Genomic DNA, 19627 nt, shown 5'->3' with positions numbered 1-19627 from the left:
CACAATTTGTACTTTCCCTACATAGAAAAAGTCAGATGGTTTCCTTTTTTTTTTTTTTTTTTTTTTTTGGCCAGTTCTGGGCCTTGGACTCAGGGCCTGAGCACTGTCCCTGGCTTCTTTTTGCTAAGGCTAGCACTCTACCACTTGAGCCACAGCACCACTTCTGACCATTTTCTCTATATGTGGTGCTGGGGAATCAAACCCAGGGCTTCATGTATACGAGGCAAGCACTCTTGCCACTAGGCCATATTCCCAGCCCGGATGGTTTCCTTTTTATTCAATAGTTTCTACTCCATTGGAATAGATATAAACTCAATTCTTTAATTGTTGAATAGTGTCTCATTACATGGTCACAACACAATTCATGTTTCCTTACTGTTACTTTTCTCTGGCCCCTTTTGCCCTTTTATTCTCAATGTTCCTGTCTTCTTGATAGGTTTTAATTTCAAACTCTCATTAGTGTACCAATCTTTAAAAAAAAAGAAAAAGTGGCTCCAAAGATAGTCTTATTACCATTCTTTTAAAAAGGAAACTGTTCCTTTTAACTTTACACCCACCCCATGCCCCAATTTCAAAACACATCATTTAATTGTCTTGGTCATGGACATTTCCCAGATGAAATTTTGTATTTCGTTCCCATAGCTTCTGGTTATCAGAAAACCCATGCTTTCCTTTATTGAAGGAGTTTGGTCCAGCCGATGTTGGTGTATCCCTTCCAATATTCTTCATTCTCATCTTTGCTTCTGGAGGCATTTCCTCTGGCTCATTATCTTCATCTTCATTAAAAGCTGCTGCTACTGAAAGGGTTTTTGGAGCAAGAGTTGGAACACTTTCCTTGGGCTTAGTTGATCCAAGTTTAATGAATATGGCTGATGGTTTCTTTGTTGTATGACTACCTATGGCAAATCCAAACTTGGAGATCTTTGTAGGTTTTGTTGGGAGGTCTGCAGTTTCTTCTTCAGCTGATCGCTTCTCAACACTGCGACTGGAACTTTCCCCTCCATTACTCTGGAGGCTCCACTTCGCTACGGCTTTTCAGGCTTCTCCTCCCCGCCTTCCCATCCGCCATTTTCCCCACTGTGGCCTTTCTTATCTTCAATGTCTTTTTTATTCTTTTTTTTTTTTTTTTTGCCAGTCCTGGGCCTTTGGACTCAGGGCCTGAGCACTGTCCCTGGCTTCTTCCTGCTCAAGGCTAGCACTCTGCCACCTGAGCCACAGCGCCCCTTCTGTTTTCCATATATGTGGTGCTGGGGAATCGAACCGAGAGCTTCATGTGTTGGAGGCAAGCACTCTTGCCACTAGGCCATATTCCCAGCCCTCTTCAATATCTTCTATAACAAGGTAGCAAATCATATATCATAAGATGTGGTCTGGAAACATACTTAGCTGCAGGATAAAATACATAGCTGTGTAATCCACTGAGTAGGCAAGACACAGTAAACATATGCCTCCAGTCTATTAGTGGATTCATCAATCCATGTCTCAGCTCATCCACAGGAGCTTCCTTTCAGTGAGGTGGCTGGGATGTATGGAAATGTCATTAATCTCACTATGTAAATTTAGTACACACCAAAACTGTTTTAAAATTGGAAAAAAAAAGTGCTTCCCATTTGCAGTGTCTTTTCCAAGATAATCAAGCTCAGCCCTTCATGTTTGTTTTTTTTGGTCAGTCTTGGGGCTTGGATTCAGGGCCTGAGCACTGTCCCTGGCTTCTTTTTTATGCTCAAGGCTAGCACTCTACCGTGTGAACCACAGCGCCACTTCCAGCTTTTTCTCTTTATGTGGTGCTGAGGAATTGAACCCAGGGCTTTGTGCATACTAGGAAAGCACTCTACCACTAAGCCATATTCCCAGCCCCCTTCATGGTTTTTAAAGTCAAGTACTTCAAGAGAAACCACATCTGTTCTGTTCCCCCACCATCCAGAGGCACAACTCACCTTTGGCTCCGCAGCTGGCTATCCTTGGCTTGGATGACTGTGTGGCTGACACTGAGAGGAAATACACCCTTTCTCGGTGGCTCCACAGCTCCTGTGTCTTCTACTGCACTGCAGTGTCTATAGGGTGCTTCCTTGTCTGCGTTTGCCCTCTATGTTCAAAGCCCTCTGAGCACAGGGAGTAAGTACTGCCAGGATCTGGAACAGTACATATCAGACATCCAGTATTTGCTAAATAAATATATATACAGTCATTGAGACCCGGAGAGAAGCAGGGAAAAAAGAGAAAATCTTGGTCCTCAACTTTATTATTCCAAGTCAAAAACTCTCTGCAACTTTTCCCTGATAAGCAAAAGGTGAGAGTAGAATATGAAAGGTTTCTCTAGCATTCTAATTCTATGTATACACTTATAGATATGTAATCACTGGAAGAAGCAGCCAAAGTAACTGGGGTAGTAACTGAAGCAGAACCATGCACTACTAGTTGTGGAAAACTTCTGATCATACAGCGATGGGAATGGTCTACACCACACCAGTGGGTGAAGTGGCCCTGAATGTGGTTACAACTGAAATTCTAAACTGCGAGGAGCAATTGGCTTATTACCCAAGTAAGCATATTACTTCCTCAACAAGGTGATGGTGTTTTCTTGGAGTTCATAATGTTAAAATCATCTCATTCATGCACACAGAAATTCTGAATAGGCAAGTCATTCAAATGACTTAAAACAGATGTACTAGTTCACCTAAAACTTTGGTATTTGCAATAATTTTTCAGTAAGCATTCTCAGAAACACTTATCACAGTAATTGTACTTCACATAGGTTATATTTTTAATCTTCACAGTACCACCACAAATAAAAAGCATTATTTGCCATACTTTATAAACATAGATGAGGAAGTGGAGACTCAGGAAAGAAATCATTTACTCAAGGTAACAAAGCCACTAAAGGGCAAGGTGACAATACAATTCTTTTCATCTTCTATCCCCATTATGTAGCACCTTCAAATAATTCCTAAATATACATGATAGGGTTATTAAATTATTAGTGTGTGTGTGTGTGTGTGTGTGTGTGTGTGTGTGTGTGTGTGTGAGTGTGTGAGATGGTTCTGGGGCTGGAACTCAGGCCCTGGGCACTGTCACTGAGGTTTTTTTCTCAAGGCTAACACTATCACTGGAGCACAGCTCCACTTCTGGCTTTTTTTGGTAGTTTATTGGAGATAAAGTCTCATGGCAAGGGAAGGGTAATATTGTTCAAAAAGAAATGCACTCTTTACCTGACTTAAGTAGCTATAACCTTTTGTACATTGTCTTTATAATAACAATAAAAAAATTAAATTAAAAAAAAGCAGAGAGGGCTGGGGATATAGCCTAGTGGCAAGAGTGCCTGCCTCGGATACACGAGGCCCTAGGTTCGATTCCCCAGCACCACATATACAGAAAACGGCCAGAAGCGGCGCTGTGGCTCAAGTGGCAGAGTGCTAGCCTTGAGCGGGAAGAAGCCAGGGACAGTGCTCAGGCCCTGAGTCCAAGGCCCAGGACTGGCCAAAACAAAACAAAACAAAAAAAAAAGCAGAGAATCTCACAGACTTTCCTGTCTGGGCTGGCTTCAAACCATGATCCTCAGATCTCTGTCTCCCAAGCAGCTTGAATTACAGGTGTGAGACACTGGTGCTTGGTGGGTTATTCAGTTTTTAACTGCTATGTTTAAAATTTCACCGGAATACTCCTCTCTTTAACTTCAAAGCAAACTTCACAAATCTGGACACATTGCTGATGAATATACTCATTTATCTTCTTGAGAAAAACTGAAGTAAATACAAAACAACTTTATTCAAAGTTAACCAAGTAATTATTTTTTTATATTGGAACTTACATTTAATGAGCCTTTCCTGGCAAGTGGGTTACATTTTGACAATAGCCATACTAAGAGGGGAAAAATTAGAGAAGTTAAATAAAAGGCTGATGATATAACTCAGAGTAAACAACTCTGTGTTTTCTTTTCCTTTGTGTTGGTCCTGGGGCTTGAACTTAGGGACTGGGCTCTGTCCCTGAGCTTTTATACTCAAGGCTAGCATTTTACTATTTTAAGCCACAGTTCCACTTCTGGCTTTTTGGTCAATTAACTGGAGAAGAAAGTCTCATGGACTTTCCTGCCCAGGCTGGCTTCTAACTGCAATCCTCAGATCTCAGGAGTGAGCTACCAGTGCCCACCTGCATTTTCTTTTAAATGCTGAAGAACACCAATATATTATGTTGCATAGAGCCACTTCAAGCAAAGACTATGAACAACCAAATAGTAGAGTCCAAAGCAAGAATTTCAATGATATCCAACTCAAACATGCATAGGGAGAGTAAAGTTATTTTATTAAATCATGCACATCACGTGTGTTAGTGCAAATAGTTTAATCTGTACTCCAGAAATTCTATTGTACTTTATATCTTTACAAAATAGATTTCAAACAATTATTTACTTTAAAAAATGTAATTTTGAAGTTAAGCATTTCAGAACAATATTTGCAATAACCTATATACAAGAGGTACTGGGTACCACTGGCATATTAGCATTCTGTGGTGGAGTGGCTTCCTGCAACAGAAAATGATGAAATCAACTATATGACAGTATTTTCTATAAGTCATTTGTGACTAATTCCTCCATAAACCTAGTGATCCTCCCAACAGCAATCCCAAGTAGCTTAAAAACATAACTTTTAAAATATAAACAATGACTGGCAAACATCACAAGGCAAATTATACCCTAAACTCCCATTTCATCATCTGCCTAGATCTATGTATTTCCACAGAACATTGAATCCAAATCACTGACTTTCCCCCCCAGTCTTTACCGATGCCTTAGGACATTCTTTGACCTAAATAAACTTTACTGACATAACTATGGTGCTGCACATAACCATAGCTAAGCTTTCACTTCTGTGTTTTAAAATTTATAATATCAAGCAGTGTTTAGGTGCTTCACTGTGATTGGAACACTACCAATCTTGGGAACAGTGCTTCTAATTAACATAAAGTCCCAATTAACAAGAACAAAAGAAAATAACCATTTGCATACCTGACCGGAAATCTGTGGGTAGGTAACAAGAGCTCACCTTGATGTGAATTAGTTCGGAAACATCATAACCAAATTAAGTCAATAAAAGCTTATCTAAAAAGATATAAATCTTTCTTCAATTAAACATGCTTGGAGGAAAAGATGACAGAAAAAAAAATCATGCTTTCTAAAATGTTGTATATGAGAAAGTAACTTGGCTTTCAAAGAAAATATCTCTTTAAATACATGAGGTTTAATAAATTACATTCCAATTGACTCAACAGTTTGGTTGACTGCACTGAAATTGTGTAATTACTGTTTTTGCTCCCAAAATACTTCAGTTTGCTCAAGAAAATACACACTCTCATGGAAAGTTTTTCTAAGTTGATGTCCTCTACATCTTCAAGTCACATTAAGGCTGAACAAATGTGCACATATTCCCCAAATTATCACTATAACAGAATATTATCCAAATGTATTTTTCCTTAAAAAAAAAATTCACACAAATAGTTGTCTCTAAATCTTGTTCCCAATAGCTCAGTGGTTTTATAACAAGTAAAAATGGCGTAAATATGTAAAAAATATATCTATATATATGTGTATACATTTCAAACTGATAGGCACTGAGCACACAGGGCCTCTCTTCCCATGTATATGTTGCTTGTTTGGTTTGGGTAGTTATCAAATCAGAAAAATGAATTATCTGGCCATCAGAATTCAGAGTAAAATACCCATAAATTTAATGGTATAAATAATTTGGTGTACCAAGAAGCCTACTTTAGGCCACCATAATATTCAGAATCTCAACATACTAATTTAAAAATTACATGAAAAATTACAAGCAAATTATTGCTTACAGTAGAATAAAGTCACACTTTTATATCCTCTCTATAGACAGATACACTTTATATAATTTAAAGCAATGACCCTATAGCTGTATTCTTGCACTTTGCTGATTTAAGAGGTAAAAAGGAAGAAAATGGTTCTGTTTGTCTCCAGCATGAGTGTGATGCCAGCTTCTAGAGGGCGGGCGGTGTACAGACTCAAGGAACACTCTCACGGAGAAGCTCTGGCAAGACCTGGCACATACAGCACGATGGCTGTCACCGCAACCAGGGCAGCCAACATGGGCATCCAGGGCCAGGGTTTCTGTGTGGAAAGAAACCAAGAGTCAATATCACATTCTCCCCTCTTTTCATACCTAGTAACCCCTTGATTCCAGGGAGTCCTGAATGCTTAACAGAATATTGGAAAAAAATCTTGTCCTTGCATTGTAAGAATAAAGTGTCAGAAAAAAAGGAAAGAAGAGAGCAAATGCAAGGAAAAGCAGGGCTGTAACAGCAGGACCAATGCTGGGAAGTTCAATGCATCCCAGGAAAAACCTGGGAAGTTTTCAGTGACTTCTAAATACCCTCTGGGCTTTGCCTGCTTTATTTACTATGACATCCATAGATTCCAATATAAGTGATGCCTGCTGTATGTTTTTGCCCGAAGTGTTTATTTCCTGATGAACACCAGACTCACATGTTAGCATAGTTCTATACAGAGTCTATGGCTAAGGGAATAAAAAGAAAATGGTCTACCCGGGCTGGGAATATGGCCCAGTGGTAAAGTGCTCGCCTCATATACATGAAGCCCTAGGATGGATTCCTCAGTACCACATATGTAGAAAAAAGCCGAAAGTGGCGCTGTGGCTCAAGAGGTAGAGTGCTAGCCTTGAGCAAAAAGAAGCCAGGGACAGTGCTCAGGCCCTGAGGCCATGCCCCCAGGACTGGCAACAAAAACAAAACAAATAAAAAAAAAAAGAAAATGGTCTACCCTTTGATTCTCTAACTCAACAACCACAGACAACAAAATCAGGTCAGAGTCAGGATGGAAAAAAAAAATATCATTAGCTAGATCCTCTGACACTGTTAAAGATTTTGTCTAATGCAATGAAGTTACATGATCATTTCATATGTTCTGCTCATATGTGTGCCAGTTAGAGGCTAGCATAGATGGCCTATGACCTGTTAACTTTCAGAGGCCTGGCTAGGAATATGGCCTAGTGGCAAGAGCGCTTGCCTCGTATACATGAAGCCCTGGGTTCGATTCCCCAGTACCACATATATAGAAAACAGCCAGAAGGGGCGCTGTGGCTCAAGTGGTAGAGTGGTAACCTCGAGCACAAAGAAGCCAGGGACAGCGCTCAGGCCCTGAGCTCAGGGCCCAGGACTGGCAAAAAAACAAAACAAAAAAACTTTCAGAGGCCTGTATCTTTTATTATCTTTCATATTTATAGCCAGAGATGAAACAGGCAAATGGTTGCAACAAAGAAACTCTACACTGTAAAAAGGTAAGAGGGAAGAAAAGAGGGAGAAGAAAGCTGCTAAAAACTTCAAAGATGCAAACTCTTCATTTCTCATTCAAATCTGAATAAACATATAATTGGGAAGGGGATATGAATATTGTTGATACTGTTTACTCCAGTTTGCTAGAGATAAAGACTCAGTTAAAGGAAGCATATTAACAACTGGTTACGTTGGAATTAATTTAGGGTTAGCATTACTACAAAAGAAACAAGACAAAATGTTAAGTGATTAGTTGATTGTTCATTGGTATGACACAAATACATGGCATACTAAATGAAGGGTTTGCTTCAGCTAACAAAAACACCCGTGTGGTTTTGCCATGCACTATATTACAAATATGGCACAAACAGGTGACGGGGACATACAGACAAGGACTCAACAGTAGTGCTTGTACCTTTCTCTACCACAATGGACCGAAACACCAAAACAGGAAAGCCAGGAATAGGCCGATGAATACGGCTGGGACGGGTTGTAATATGGAAGGCTAAAGAAGGGAAGGGATATTAAAATCATTTTATGCTATGAAAAAATGAGATAAGATGATTTAGACCCCAGGGGGGTGGGAGGAAGGAAAGGAAAACTAAGGTCATAGAAGTGTATCACTCAGATTTCACACTGATTCAAACATTTTAAAGACATCTAACACAATCTAGAAGGACAAATTGTGTTACTTAGGTTGGCAAACTAGCAATTTAAAAGGTCATTATGGGTACACTAATGAAACAGCGCACATTAAGACAGAGCAATGAAACACTTCAAGTGATGCTCTGATTCATAATATTTTATTATCTTTGTTCCATATCTGAAATTCATTATTGGATAATATATATACTTCTTTGGTAATAGCTAAGATTTATTTTACTCTTCCATCAAAACCTTTTCCTTTCCCCACTTAAAACTCTTCTGCTTTTGAGGAGGTATTTCTTGCAGGCTTAAAAAGTGCCCTTTGTTGGGGCTGGGGTTATGGCCTAGTGGCAGGAGTGCCTGCCTCATATACATGAGGCCCTGGGTTCGATTCCCCAGTACTACATATACAGAAAATGGCCAGAAGTGGTGCTGTGGCTCAAGTGGCAGAGTGCTGGCCTTGAGCAAAAGGAAGCCAGGGACAGTGCTCAGGCCCAGAGTCCAAGCCCCAGGACTGGCCAAAAAAAAAAAAAAAAAAAAAAAAAGTGCCCTGTGATAGTGTACTTAAATTAGGCAAGAATGTGAAATAATGTATGATAAAGGGCTGGGAATATGGCCTAGCAGCAAGAGTGCTTGCCTTGTACACATGAAACCCTGGGTTCAATTCCTCAGCACCACATATATAGAAAAAGCCAGAAGTGGCGCTGTGGCTCAAGTGGCAGAGTACTAGCCTTTAGCAAAAAGAAGCCACGGACAGCACCAAGACCCAGGACTGGACCAAAAAAACCAAGTATGATAAACATTTGGTATATAAGGATAGGCAGCTTAGTTTCAGGAAGAAATTTATTTATTTGTTTCAGTGTGGGAGCTTGAACTCAGGGCCTCGTGCTCTCATTTGGTAGGATAGTAGAGTGCTACCCTTTAGTGAAATGCTGGATCTCTACCACTTGAGCCATGCCTCTGATTGAGCCAGTTCTGATTGAGTTTTTAAGTGTCACAACAAAGGGAAACTCACCCTAAGGTAAAATATAAATTTTTTATCACTATAAATACTGGGGAGGGGGTCCATTCTGACTATGCTAGATGTCTTCATAGGTTAACTTAGAAGAAGGTAGACTGAAATTCTATAATCAGAGGTATATGGATTAATACAAAAGAACAAAGTAATCAACCACTGTGATCTGATTTTAGAATTCTGTAATCTACTTTTAACATAAATTAATGCAATCCATTTTTGCTTAGCATAAAGCCTTCTTATTCAATTCATCAATTTCTAAAAGGCTTCTACATAAGCAGGAATCCTTTACTGTCTAAAATCTATGACTTTCTGAAGCAAAGACAGCTAGACACAACTCATGAGCATTCAGAATACAACTGCACAATTGGATGGCCATGCAATATCACTCTTTTGCACTTGTGTTTGTTGCAAGTTAAGCAGAGTGTCTTCTTCCACAGGAAGCATGTGGCTTACATCCACTGCAGTGTCCAAGCTGTGACAGACTTTTGTAATAAGTCAGAGCACAACCAACCACAATGAACATCCACCAGTTAGAGCCCACAAAAGGCAGTGACCACCAAAACATACAACATGACATTTATTTAGTATAACATCTTTTTAAAGACTATCTTACCAAGTGAAAAACAAATACCACCAAACTCAATTTATAGCAAAACATTCTTCCATCTATTCAACCTCATGTCTGCCTCACAAACACATCTAGAAAGCCCTACAGAAATCCACCAATTATTTCCTAGTCCTAATAGGGTGTCAGACAACAGGCTTTTTAGGAATGTACATTATTAATATTAAATGGCAACCATCTTAAATCTAAATTTCTCTTTTCTGATATAACCAAATGGTAAGGATCCACACATACTACTTTTCATTACATGAGCCTCTGGTGGTACAACGCTTCATTTCCTAGCAAGGAAGAAATAAGAACCAGATGATAGCTTCAGTGACAGAACTTCACACTCATCTGGAAAAAGTTCTTGAGCAAGTTGTTTAATGGTAAACAAGATTCTTCTTCCAGGTGGTCCTTAGGCTCTTTTAGGGATACAAGTTAAAGGGGCAAATCCTTATGAAAAACTCTGACATCACAATTATTCCATCATAGACCTGAATTCTAACCACTAGTTTCCAAAATCAGTAATAAAGTCCTCTGAAAATCAATTTCAAGTTCCTCACCTTCTTCTCAGTCAAAACTAAGCCAAGTTGGCAAAGACTTACATTATTTCCTTTCTCTCGGAGCAGCTTCAGGTTGTCTTTACATTGTTTGAGCTCATCTGTGATTGATTGCTTTTCCTGCTCAGTCATTTCAAACTTCAACTTCAGTTCTGAGAGTACAGTCTGTGTCTTTTCATACTAAAGGCAAAGAAAAAAAGAGTGTGCAGACTTGACTTAAAATGGGTATGAACTTATGGTTCTAGTTAGGCTTCTCTTTTTTTCCCCCTCAAGACCAGGACTCAAACTTGTTATCTGATGCTTGATTTTGCTAATTGGCTGCCACTCTTCCACCTAAGCCATGCCTCCAACTCTAGTTAGGCTTCTATGCCAGACCCTTATTTAGTTGCCTTCAACACCAAAGTAAAATCTTTTTATTTTAAGGAATATAGGAATCATTTGGACTCATAGTAAGAACTCTTTAGTGTTGACTTGATTCTATGTAAGAATTTTCTATTCCAAGAGTTGAGAATAATCAACAGAGGATACCATTCTGTTATCTAATATAAAAAGTCATTTTTTTTCCACCAAGTGAGTTGTGGGCAAATACTGGAAATTGCAAACTAAGCAAAAGAAAAGCAGGTGAGGAAAAATTCCATAGCCTAACTAAAATAAGCCTCAGTTTATATCCTGGTAAAAAAGCAAAGTCTAAGGGCTGGGACTATGGCCTGGTGGCAGAGTGCCACCCTAGGTTCAATTCCTCAGCACCACATATATAGAAAAAGCCAGAAGTGGCACTGTGGCTCAAGTGGTAGAGTGCTAGCCTTGAGCAAAAAGAAGTTAGGGACAGTGCTGTTCAAGCACCAGGACTGGCAACAAACAAAAGCAAAGTCTAAGCTGTTTTAGCTGATTTCAGTAGACATTCCCTTTCTCCACTTAAAACCTATCAATTTTAAATAATTTTTAAAATTCTGTTTCTGGGGCTAGATGGTGGTGGCTGACACCTGTACTTATTAAGAAGGCTGAGATCTGAGGATTGTAGTTCAGAGACAGGCCAGAGACTTGTCTCCAATTAACTACCTAAAAAAGCCAGAAGGATGTGCTGCTGAAAAATGCAAAACACTTTAGGATGACTAGAAGCTCATTATGCTTGAATCAGCTATTAAGAAGGATGGAAATGTTTTAAAGATTACAGAAATGGGGATACAGAGAGTTTAAAGTCAACATATAGTCACCAGAAAGGGTGAATATGTGAAAAAAATTGTTATTTAACAGCCTTTTCAGAACGAGTCTAGGTAGAAAGTTAGAGAATGAACTAAAGAGTAAAATTTACAGGCTTTATGACAATTTTTTTTAAAACAGTTGATGTGGATTTATCCCAGAAGGCAAAAGGTTATTGGCAGGCTGCCAAGGTAAAGTCAGTGTACCTAGACTAGTTTCGGCACCTTAGAACATAGTCAACACTCAATGATCTATGAACTGATTCTTAACAGTGACTAATAAAGAATCAGCAAAAAGTGCTTTGACGCCAAAATTTTCCCTTACTTTTCTACCATTTATACATTCAGACCACCCTTTATATCAAAGCACTTAAATCATTTCTCCATTCCAGGAGCTATGAAGCAGAACCATGAGACAGCAGCTCAGTTGGGAAGAGCCTGCCGCTTACCTCCAGCAGAGGGGTAGATGGAGAGGACTCTGGCTCCACCACAAGACAGTGAAGCCAAACAACTTGAGCCAGTCTTTCTTTGCAAGGTAGATTTGCATGCTCAATGTTTTATGAACTCTTGGTTTCGTTTCTTTTTGCTACATAGCTCCAACGGGCCTTGATCCTACTGCCTCAAGATTTCAGGCATGACACTCAGACAAACTCTTTAAATTACAGATATTCCTACTACATTGAAATATAAAGACGATTTCTAAAATCAAATGTAAAGATGACATACCATTTTTCTTTTAATATTGAGCACTAAAATGTGCTTTTCTCATATATTTTGATTGTTAACTATTCATATTAAAGCTGTCACATGCATCACATTTAGCAGGACAAAGGTCACCTTCTGCAGGCTGAATTTCATACCTTGCTTAGATACTATTTTTGTGCCATCTTGCTTTCTAACTCTGAGGTAAGAAATGAGTTTGTTCCTGATTAAGAGAGAAATGTCATGTAATATTACCAACACCTTAGTTCTTCTTCATAAAGACAATTATATCTGGGCTTGTAATAGTTTAGCTTGTTACAGTGCTGAAGATACATAATCATGACACTGTGCATATTAAGCATGAGTCTGAGAAAAGGAGAACAAAGGCAAAATGAAGGGGAGTAAGTGTGCAGTACTAGAAGGTAGGAATATATTTGCAGTGGATTACACAGTGATAAGAAACTCATTAAAGAATATTTCAGTTACAGACTAGAATCCAATACGTTAACATCAGGACAAACAGAATAATTTCACATTACAAAGGAATATGATGACTATAAATCATTTCACAATGGAAAACAGTGAACAAGAAAATAGGAAAGAAACATACTGACAAGCTCAGACATATTTTTGAATGTGCTGCATTTAATGCAATTCAAGACTATCAACAACTTAGATGCTGTGACAACATGCTACTGCCATGTATGGAAACAGGAGAAGCATCTTGCACTGATTGTTCAGTGACCAAAAGCAGGCAAATAAATAAATAATGCAACAAAATATCTAATGCATCCACAATAATATACAACAGAATCATCTTCCAACCACAATATTCTTCCCAAGTTTTGGAAGAATTATGGCATATGGATTGGAAGAACACAAAGTGCTTACAGTATTAAATACTAGGAAATGCTCTTTGGCACAAAATTTGTGTTCTAAATAAAGTGAGATTTCTCCCCCAAACACATATATCCTCAGTAAGGTAAAGACGAACACATTACAGAATCAACATGTCTACATGAAAATAAAGTAGGTTACAGGTTTTTTTCTTTAGGAACAAACATAAAGACAGAAGAACAATAATCATTTCCAAAATTAAGGTAACACTTCAAGGTAAGTGTACAGAAAAACTGTAGTGATTAAACAGACCTTCTAAAAACAAATTTGGAAAAATTCACTATTTAAGGTAAGAGTTTCTTTAGCTTTCCTTCCAATTTATATTAAAAACAAAAAAAAACTCCTTTAAGTGAGTCTATAGTTGGCTCATGCCTGTAATTGTAGCTATTCAAGAGGCTGAGATCTGAAGATCAAGGCTGGAAGCTGGCCCTGGCATTTAAGTCTTTGAGACGCTTAAATCTAATAAACTACCAAAAAGCTGTAAGTGGACTTGTGGCCCAAGTGGTAGAGCATTAGACTTGAGCACACACACACCAAAAAAATCCAACAACAACAACTCAGAGACAGCACCCAGGCTCTGAGTTCAAGCCCCAGGATGCCAAAAGAAAAGAGAGAAGGGGGGGAGGGGCATATGTCTTACTCAAGCCATCCCTCACCATTCTTAACATAATCTTGGGGGGGGGGGTTACTGGGGTTTGAACTCAAGAACTTGTGCTCTTGCTCATTTTTTTTTTTGTGATGGTCTTAGAGCTTGAACTCAAGAGCCTGAATGATGTTCCTAAACACTAGTACTCACCACTTGAGGTACAGACCCACTTCTAGCTTTTTTGGTGGTTAATTTGAGATAGGAGTCTCACACAGCTGCTAGGGATATGGCCTAGTGGCAAGAGTGCTTGCCTTGTATACATGAAGCCCTGGGTTCAATTCCCCAGCACCACATATACAGAAAATGGCCAGAGAAAGTGGTGTTGTGGCTCAAGTGGCAGAGTGCTAGCCTTGAGCAAAAAAAAAAAAAAGAGTCTCACAAACTTTCATGCCTGGGCTGGCTTTGAATCATGACCCTCAGATCTCAGCTTCCTGATTAGCTAGGATTGTGGGCATGAGCCATTGGTGCCCAGCTTTCTGCTTGTTGTTTTCTTCTTTTTTTCCTCTCAAGATATGTGCTCTACCACTTGAGCCACATTTCCAGTTCAGCATTTAAAAAAAATCTGTGCCAGTCCTGGGGCTTAAACTCAGGACCTGGGTACTGTTCTTGAGCTACTTTTGTTCAAGGCTAGCACTCTACCACTTGAGCCACAGCACCACTCTGGCTTTTTCTAAGTAGTTTATTGGGGATAAGAGTCTCATGACTTTTCTGGCCAGGCTGTCTTCAAATGGAGATCCTCAGATCTCAGCCTCCTAAGTAGCTAGTATTATACATGTGAACCAGCAGCACCTGGCCAGTTATTTTGCTGGTTAACTGGAGATAGTCTTACAGATTTTTCTGCCTTGCCTGGCTTCATGCTAGGATCCTCAAATGTCAGCATCCTGAGTAGCTAGGATTATAGGCATGAGTCACTAGCCCCTGGCTACTATTATTTTTCTCAAGCTCCTTTAACATAACTTTAAAAAAAGCTATCTAAGTCAAAGTTTTCAGCAAAATGACATAAAAACTGGGTGTGTGTATTTGGGAAAAAGATGAAAAGTGGGTAGGGGGCAAGGTAAGAAGTCATAGCATGTATTTGGATGCTTGGCTGTGAAGTGAATTTGAATTAAGTATTTAAGCTAGTTTGACTAGAGGATGTGGCTCTAGCAAAGTAGCATATCTTCATTTTCCTTTTCAAAAGTATTTTGATTTAAATATGCCACTGTCTTTGAAAGCTATACAATGCATCAAGTGATCTGATACAAAAAAGCTTCTCATATAGGTCAACTAACAGGCAAGGAAAAATTTAAAAGCAATTTCATGTGTTTATATTTTTGAGCCAAACCTTCCTAATGAATTCTCCACATATGGACCAAGGTACAAAACTAGAAATCACCACACAGTGACTGATGCTCCACATGTCAACTTTGTGACAGTTAATGTGACTTCTGCTTCCCTTCATTTCTAACTAGCATGGATATTTGATTTGCTTTTGGTTTTAAGTCCAACCATAATAGGGCTCATAATGTCTTTTCGCTTTACCTCTTTCTGTACATCCTTTGCTTGGTTTTCAGCCTTACAGAGAAGAGTCTTTAAATCAGCCGAGTCTCGAAGATGTTGTTCTTTCAAGGATCCCACTTGGTTCTCAAGCTCTTTCCTGGTCATCTGAAGGATGCTGAGATCACTTGTGAGCTCTAAACTCTGCTTTTGAGAACTGCAATGTAAACATTGACAAGTGGTTATTCACAGGCAGAAATGAGATACAGAATTTTGATTTCTTAAACATATCACCAGGTGAGATGGAGTGGATTTCAGAGGGGAAAAAATATGGGGAAAAAAGAGAATAAGACATTTCAATAAATAGAAAGCACTAAAATACTCTTTAAAATCCCCTACAAAGCTGGGTACCAGTGGCTCATGCTTAGAATCCTAGCTACTCAGAAGGCTGAGATTTGAGGATTGCAATTCAGAGCCAGTATGGGCAGACAAGTCTTAAAAGATTCTTATATCCAAATAACCAGAAAACAGAAATAGAGATGCAGCTCAAGTAGAAGAGTACCAGTTTTGACTGAAAAAGCTGAGCAAGAGCTTGAGGCACTGAGTTCACACCTCAGTACTGGCAAAAACAAAACAAACAACAACAAAAAACCCTACAGTGTACAGCTATGTGCTAACAATTATTCACAAAGGCTGAAAAATTTTTAAATGGCAATAACTATATAATGACATATTAAATTATATTAATTATATCACAAATATACAAAAATACACTTATTTCAACTATTTTCTTTCTCTTTTTTGTGCCATTCCTGGGGCTTAAACTCAGGGTCTGGGTGCTGTCCCTGAGCTTCTTTGGTTAGGCTAGCATGCTGCCACTTCAGCCACAGCACCATTTCCGGCCTCTTCTTCTTTTATAGTTTATTTGGAGGTAAAAGGCTCATGGACTTTCCTGCTGGGGCTGGCTTTGAATTGCAATCCTCAGATTTCAGCCCCCTGAGTAGCTAGGATTACAGGTGTGAGCTACCAGCACCCACCCAATTTTTAACTATTTTCTTATAAGGTTAAGTATTTGACAACTAGGATGGAGGTCAGGAACTAAAAGCATAGGAGCCACTGCCAACTCAAGTAAAGACAAATAAGAAGAACTAAGAAGCAGGATCTAGACCTGGCCCTGCCACTGTTTACCTGTGGGATGTTGAACAAGTTACTTACTGGCAATAAACATTTTCTGAGGTGATATTTGTTAAACAACAGGGGACGAGAGAGATGGTAAAAGAGTAAGCAACAAAAGGGGATTATTCTGATTACAATACAGTATATACATGTGTAAAATACCATGGTGAAACCCCTTGATACAATTAATATTATCATTTTATACACACCTCATTACACACAATTTGTCCAAAGATGATACTACACAGATGACCACACACACACACACACACACACACACACACACACACACACATTTTTGGCCTTTGTTTTGATTAATCATATACATTTAAAAAACCTTTTTTTTTGGTCATGGGGCTTGAGCTCTGGGCTTGGGAGCTGTCCCTGAGCTCTTCATCTCAAGGCTAGTGCTCTACCACTTGAGCCACAGTGCCACTTCCAGTTTTCTGGTGGTTAACTGGAGATAAGAGTCTCACAGATTTTCCTGCCCTGGCCTGCACTGGCTGGCTTTGAACCACAATCCTTAGATCTCAGCCTCCTGAGTAGTTAGGATTACAGGCATGAGCCACTGGCTCACTGACTGATTAATCATATTTTAAAATTACCTTTACAAACTTAACACATTCAAGAAAGTAATATACACAGTGATGGCTTATACTTATAATTCTAACTACTTGGGAGGCTGAGATTTGAGGATCACAGTTTGAAGCCAGACCAGGCAGGAACGTCCGTAAAACTCTTATATCCAATTATCCATCATAAAAGCTAGAAACAGAGCTGTGGTTTAAGTGGTAGAGCCCTAGCCTTGAGCAAACTAGTCCAGTAACAGTGCCCAGGCCCTGAAATCCCCTGGACTGGCACCAAAAAAAAAAAAAAAAGTAATATATATATATACATTAAGTGAAAGACTAAGGGAAGTCATAACAGTGGAAGAGAAAACAAAACAGAAGTGCTTACTAGATATTTATATTGAGAGTACTAGGTATCATGAGGGCTTTGGAGAATAAATATTCCTCCAACTAATTCTAGCCTTTTATATGTTGTAAATTTTAAAATCAACATTGCAATTCCTTTAATAAATACATAATAAAGATAATAATTTTCTGAGGTATCTAGTCTCATCTCTTTTAAAAAAAATTATTGTCAAAGAGATGTACAGAGTAGTCTCATCTCTTTTATTTTCTCTTAAAACTTATTTTGTTTTTTGCTAACCTTAAAATGGTTCTAGGAATATAAACAGAAGGGTAACAAGAAAGTGACGACTTCCACTTTTGTTTTTTTTTTGTTTGTTTTTGTTTTTTTGGCCAGTCCTGGGCCTTGGACTCAGGGCCTGAGCACTGTCCCTGGCTTCCTTTTGCTTAAGGCTAGCACTTTGCCACTTGAGCCACAGCGCCACTTCTGGCCATTTTCTGTATATGTGGTGCTGGGGAATCGAACCCAGGGCCTCATGTATACGAGGCAAGCTCTCTTGCCACTAGGCCATATCCCCAGCTCCCGACTTCCACTTTTGGTATGCTGAGAGAGGGCACTAAGACTGAGTTTTCATAAGAAACACATACTGCTTCATAACTGAAATAGAATGCAAACATCATTTATAAATTTGTGGGAACAAATCTAAGGTATTTATCAGTTTATTTGCAAGGTTCTAGAAAGATTTAACTGGCTTTAGAGAAATTTTAAGTTATATATTACTATGTATATTTTTTTGTCAGCAATAGGGCTTGAACTCAGGGCCTGGGTGCTGTCCCTGAGTTCTTCAGCTCAAGGCTAGTGCTCTATCACTTGAGCCACAGTGCCACTTCTGATTTTCTGGTGGTTAATTGGAGATAAGAGTCTCATGGACTTCCCTACCTGAGCTGGCTCTGAACCTTGCTTGATCCTCAGATCTCAGGCTGCAGAGTAGCTAGTATTATAGGCATGAGCCACTGAGGCCTGGTTTATATTACTATTTTTACATAGCAGCTTGAAATTCACTTTTTTTTTTTTTGGTGTTGCTATGTATCAAACCCAGATGCAAGGACTGTGCTAGTGAGCCACATCCCTAGTCTCAGCCTCTTTGAAATTCAGAAGCTGAATTTCATACCAAGGTCACTGGTATGAAAGATTAAACTTTGTATTTGAAATTTATTGTCATTTATTTTAAAAGAGAAGCTCAGTTACTGATAATAAACTCTACTGTTCAGGGCTTCGTGGAGGGGGAGGGAGAATTTAAAGAACCTATAGTCCACAGGTAGACCAAGATGAAGTCAAGTAGGATGGTGATGATGATAGGAAAAACAAACCATCAAGTACTTATTGAGCATGAGTAGCCTGCTAGATAACCAGAGTTTGGCTGATATTTTGTTTCCCAAAGGTATTTAAGTATAAAAATTAAACTGCACTTAGATAAAAGTTTAAGATGAATATTTTAAAGCTATAAAAAGAAAGCTTTTGCATACTTGTGCAATTCTTTTTCTTGACGCTGCAGTTCTGATGACAGCAAAACATTTTGCTCTTTTAGAGAATGGCATTCGGTTTCCAATACATTCCATTCCTCTCTCAGCTTCTCTAGTTCACCTAAAATAATTAATAATAGGAACATAAATTCTATCATAATCTAAAGGATAGAAGAAAATATTTCAGAGGATACACTTCCTCCCCCTTAAAGGCACGCAGATTTCTTTGATTCCCAGTACTTTGCAGCTATACCACAAAGTGCTATCACTTTAAACCCGAGTAGTGTTTTTCTACATTACTGTTTTAAGACAAACAACTTAAACAGTATTAGAAAGTATAAGATTGTAAGAATTAAAATTTATTACAGAACTTACAGACTTCAAGAACATATCCATAGACCTAGTAATGAAGCTTTTAAGGGTCCATTATATAATTGAAGCTATAGTAAAACTCAATCTGTACAAATCACAATATTATTGGGTTAAGAGTTAAGGTACAGGGCTGGGGATATGGCCTAGTGGCAAGAGTGCTTGCCTCGTAGCCTAGAACACAGAAAACAAAGGGGCATGATCTCCCTGATATATGACTGTTAAGAAAGGGAGACGGAGAGACAGTAGAGACCAAGTCTGTGAAACCAAAAACTGCTTGTCAAATAGTATTCCCCACAGGATTGGGGCAGCGACCCAACAGTATGTAACTAAAACCAAACAATTACTCAACATATAAAGGTCAAAAATTGACCTCTCAGGGGAATACAACAGCTCAAAAGCTATGTATGTACGTTCATATAAGACTACTGTCGACATATCTAATATCGACATTGCATTTAAAGCCCTAGGCGAACTTTCTTGGGCGTGGCCACGTGGCTACTGTATATGTTCTTGATACATTGTATATTGTATATATGTCTACCTGGCCTAGAGAAGGGACAGAAAAACAGGGCGTAAGATATCA

The 19627-nt window shown here is 38.8% G+C and overlaps 2 protein-coding genes across 31 annotated transcripts in view; both read right to left on the bottom strand.

The window, feature by feature from the left end:
- Nucleotides 1-500: 500 nt before the first annotated feature.
- Nucleotides 501-2924, bottom strand: LOC125357941 (PEST proteolytic signal-containing nuclear protein-like). Its single transcript, XM_048354776.1, has 2 exons — nucleotides 2861-2924; nucleotides 501-1025 (listed from the first exon to the last, which is right to left on the bottom strand). The coding sequence occupies exons 1-2, from the start codon at nucleotides 2922-2924 to the stop codon at nucleotides 586-588; spliced, it is 504 nt and encodes a 167-aa protein (XP_048210733.1). The 3' UTR covers nucleotides 501-585.
- Nucleotides 2925-4276: 1352 nt separating this feature from the next.
- Nucleotides 4277-19627, bottom strand: part of LOC125358678 (sarcolemma associated protein) — a 120980-nt gene continuing 105629 nt past the window's right edge. For 16 of the 30 annotated variants that reach the window (XM_048355996.1, XM_048355995.1, XM_048356012.1 and 13 more), the window contains 4 exons: nucleotides 18676-18793; nucleotides 15107-15278; nucleotides 10187-10321; nucleotides 4277-6130 (listed from right to left, as the gene is read on the bottom strand). In XM_048355996.1, coding sequence (XP_048211953.1) covers nucleotides 6038-6130; nucleotides 10187-10321; nucleotides 15107-15278; nucleotides 18676-18793 — 518 coding nt within the window. In that variant the 3' untranslated portion in view covers nucleotides 4277-6037. Of the gene's footprint in view, nucleotides 6131-7726; nucleotides 7817-10186; nucleotides 10322-15106; nucleotides 15279-18675; nucleotides 18794-19627 lie in introns of all 30 variants that reach the window. The other 14 variants (XM_048355999.1, XM_048356016.1, XM_048355997.1 and 11 more) reach the window with 1 other exon arrangement.

This window comes from Perognathus longimembris, chromosome 10, assembly GCF_023159225.1.
Source record: "Perognathus longimembris pacificus isolate PPM17 chromosome 10, ASM2315922v1, whole genome shotgun sequence".
Lineage (NCBI taxonomy): Eukaryota > Metazoa > Chordata > Mammalia > Rodentia > Heteromyidae > Perognathus > Perognathus longimembris.
Note: the sequence above shows the minus strand (reverse complement) of the source record. Positions and strands in the feature narration are given on the sequence as shown.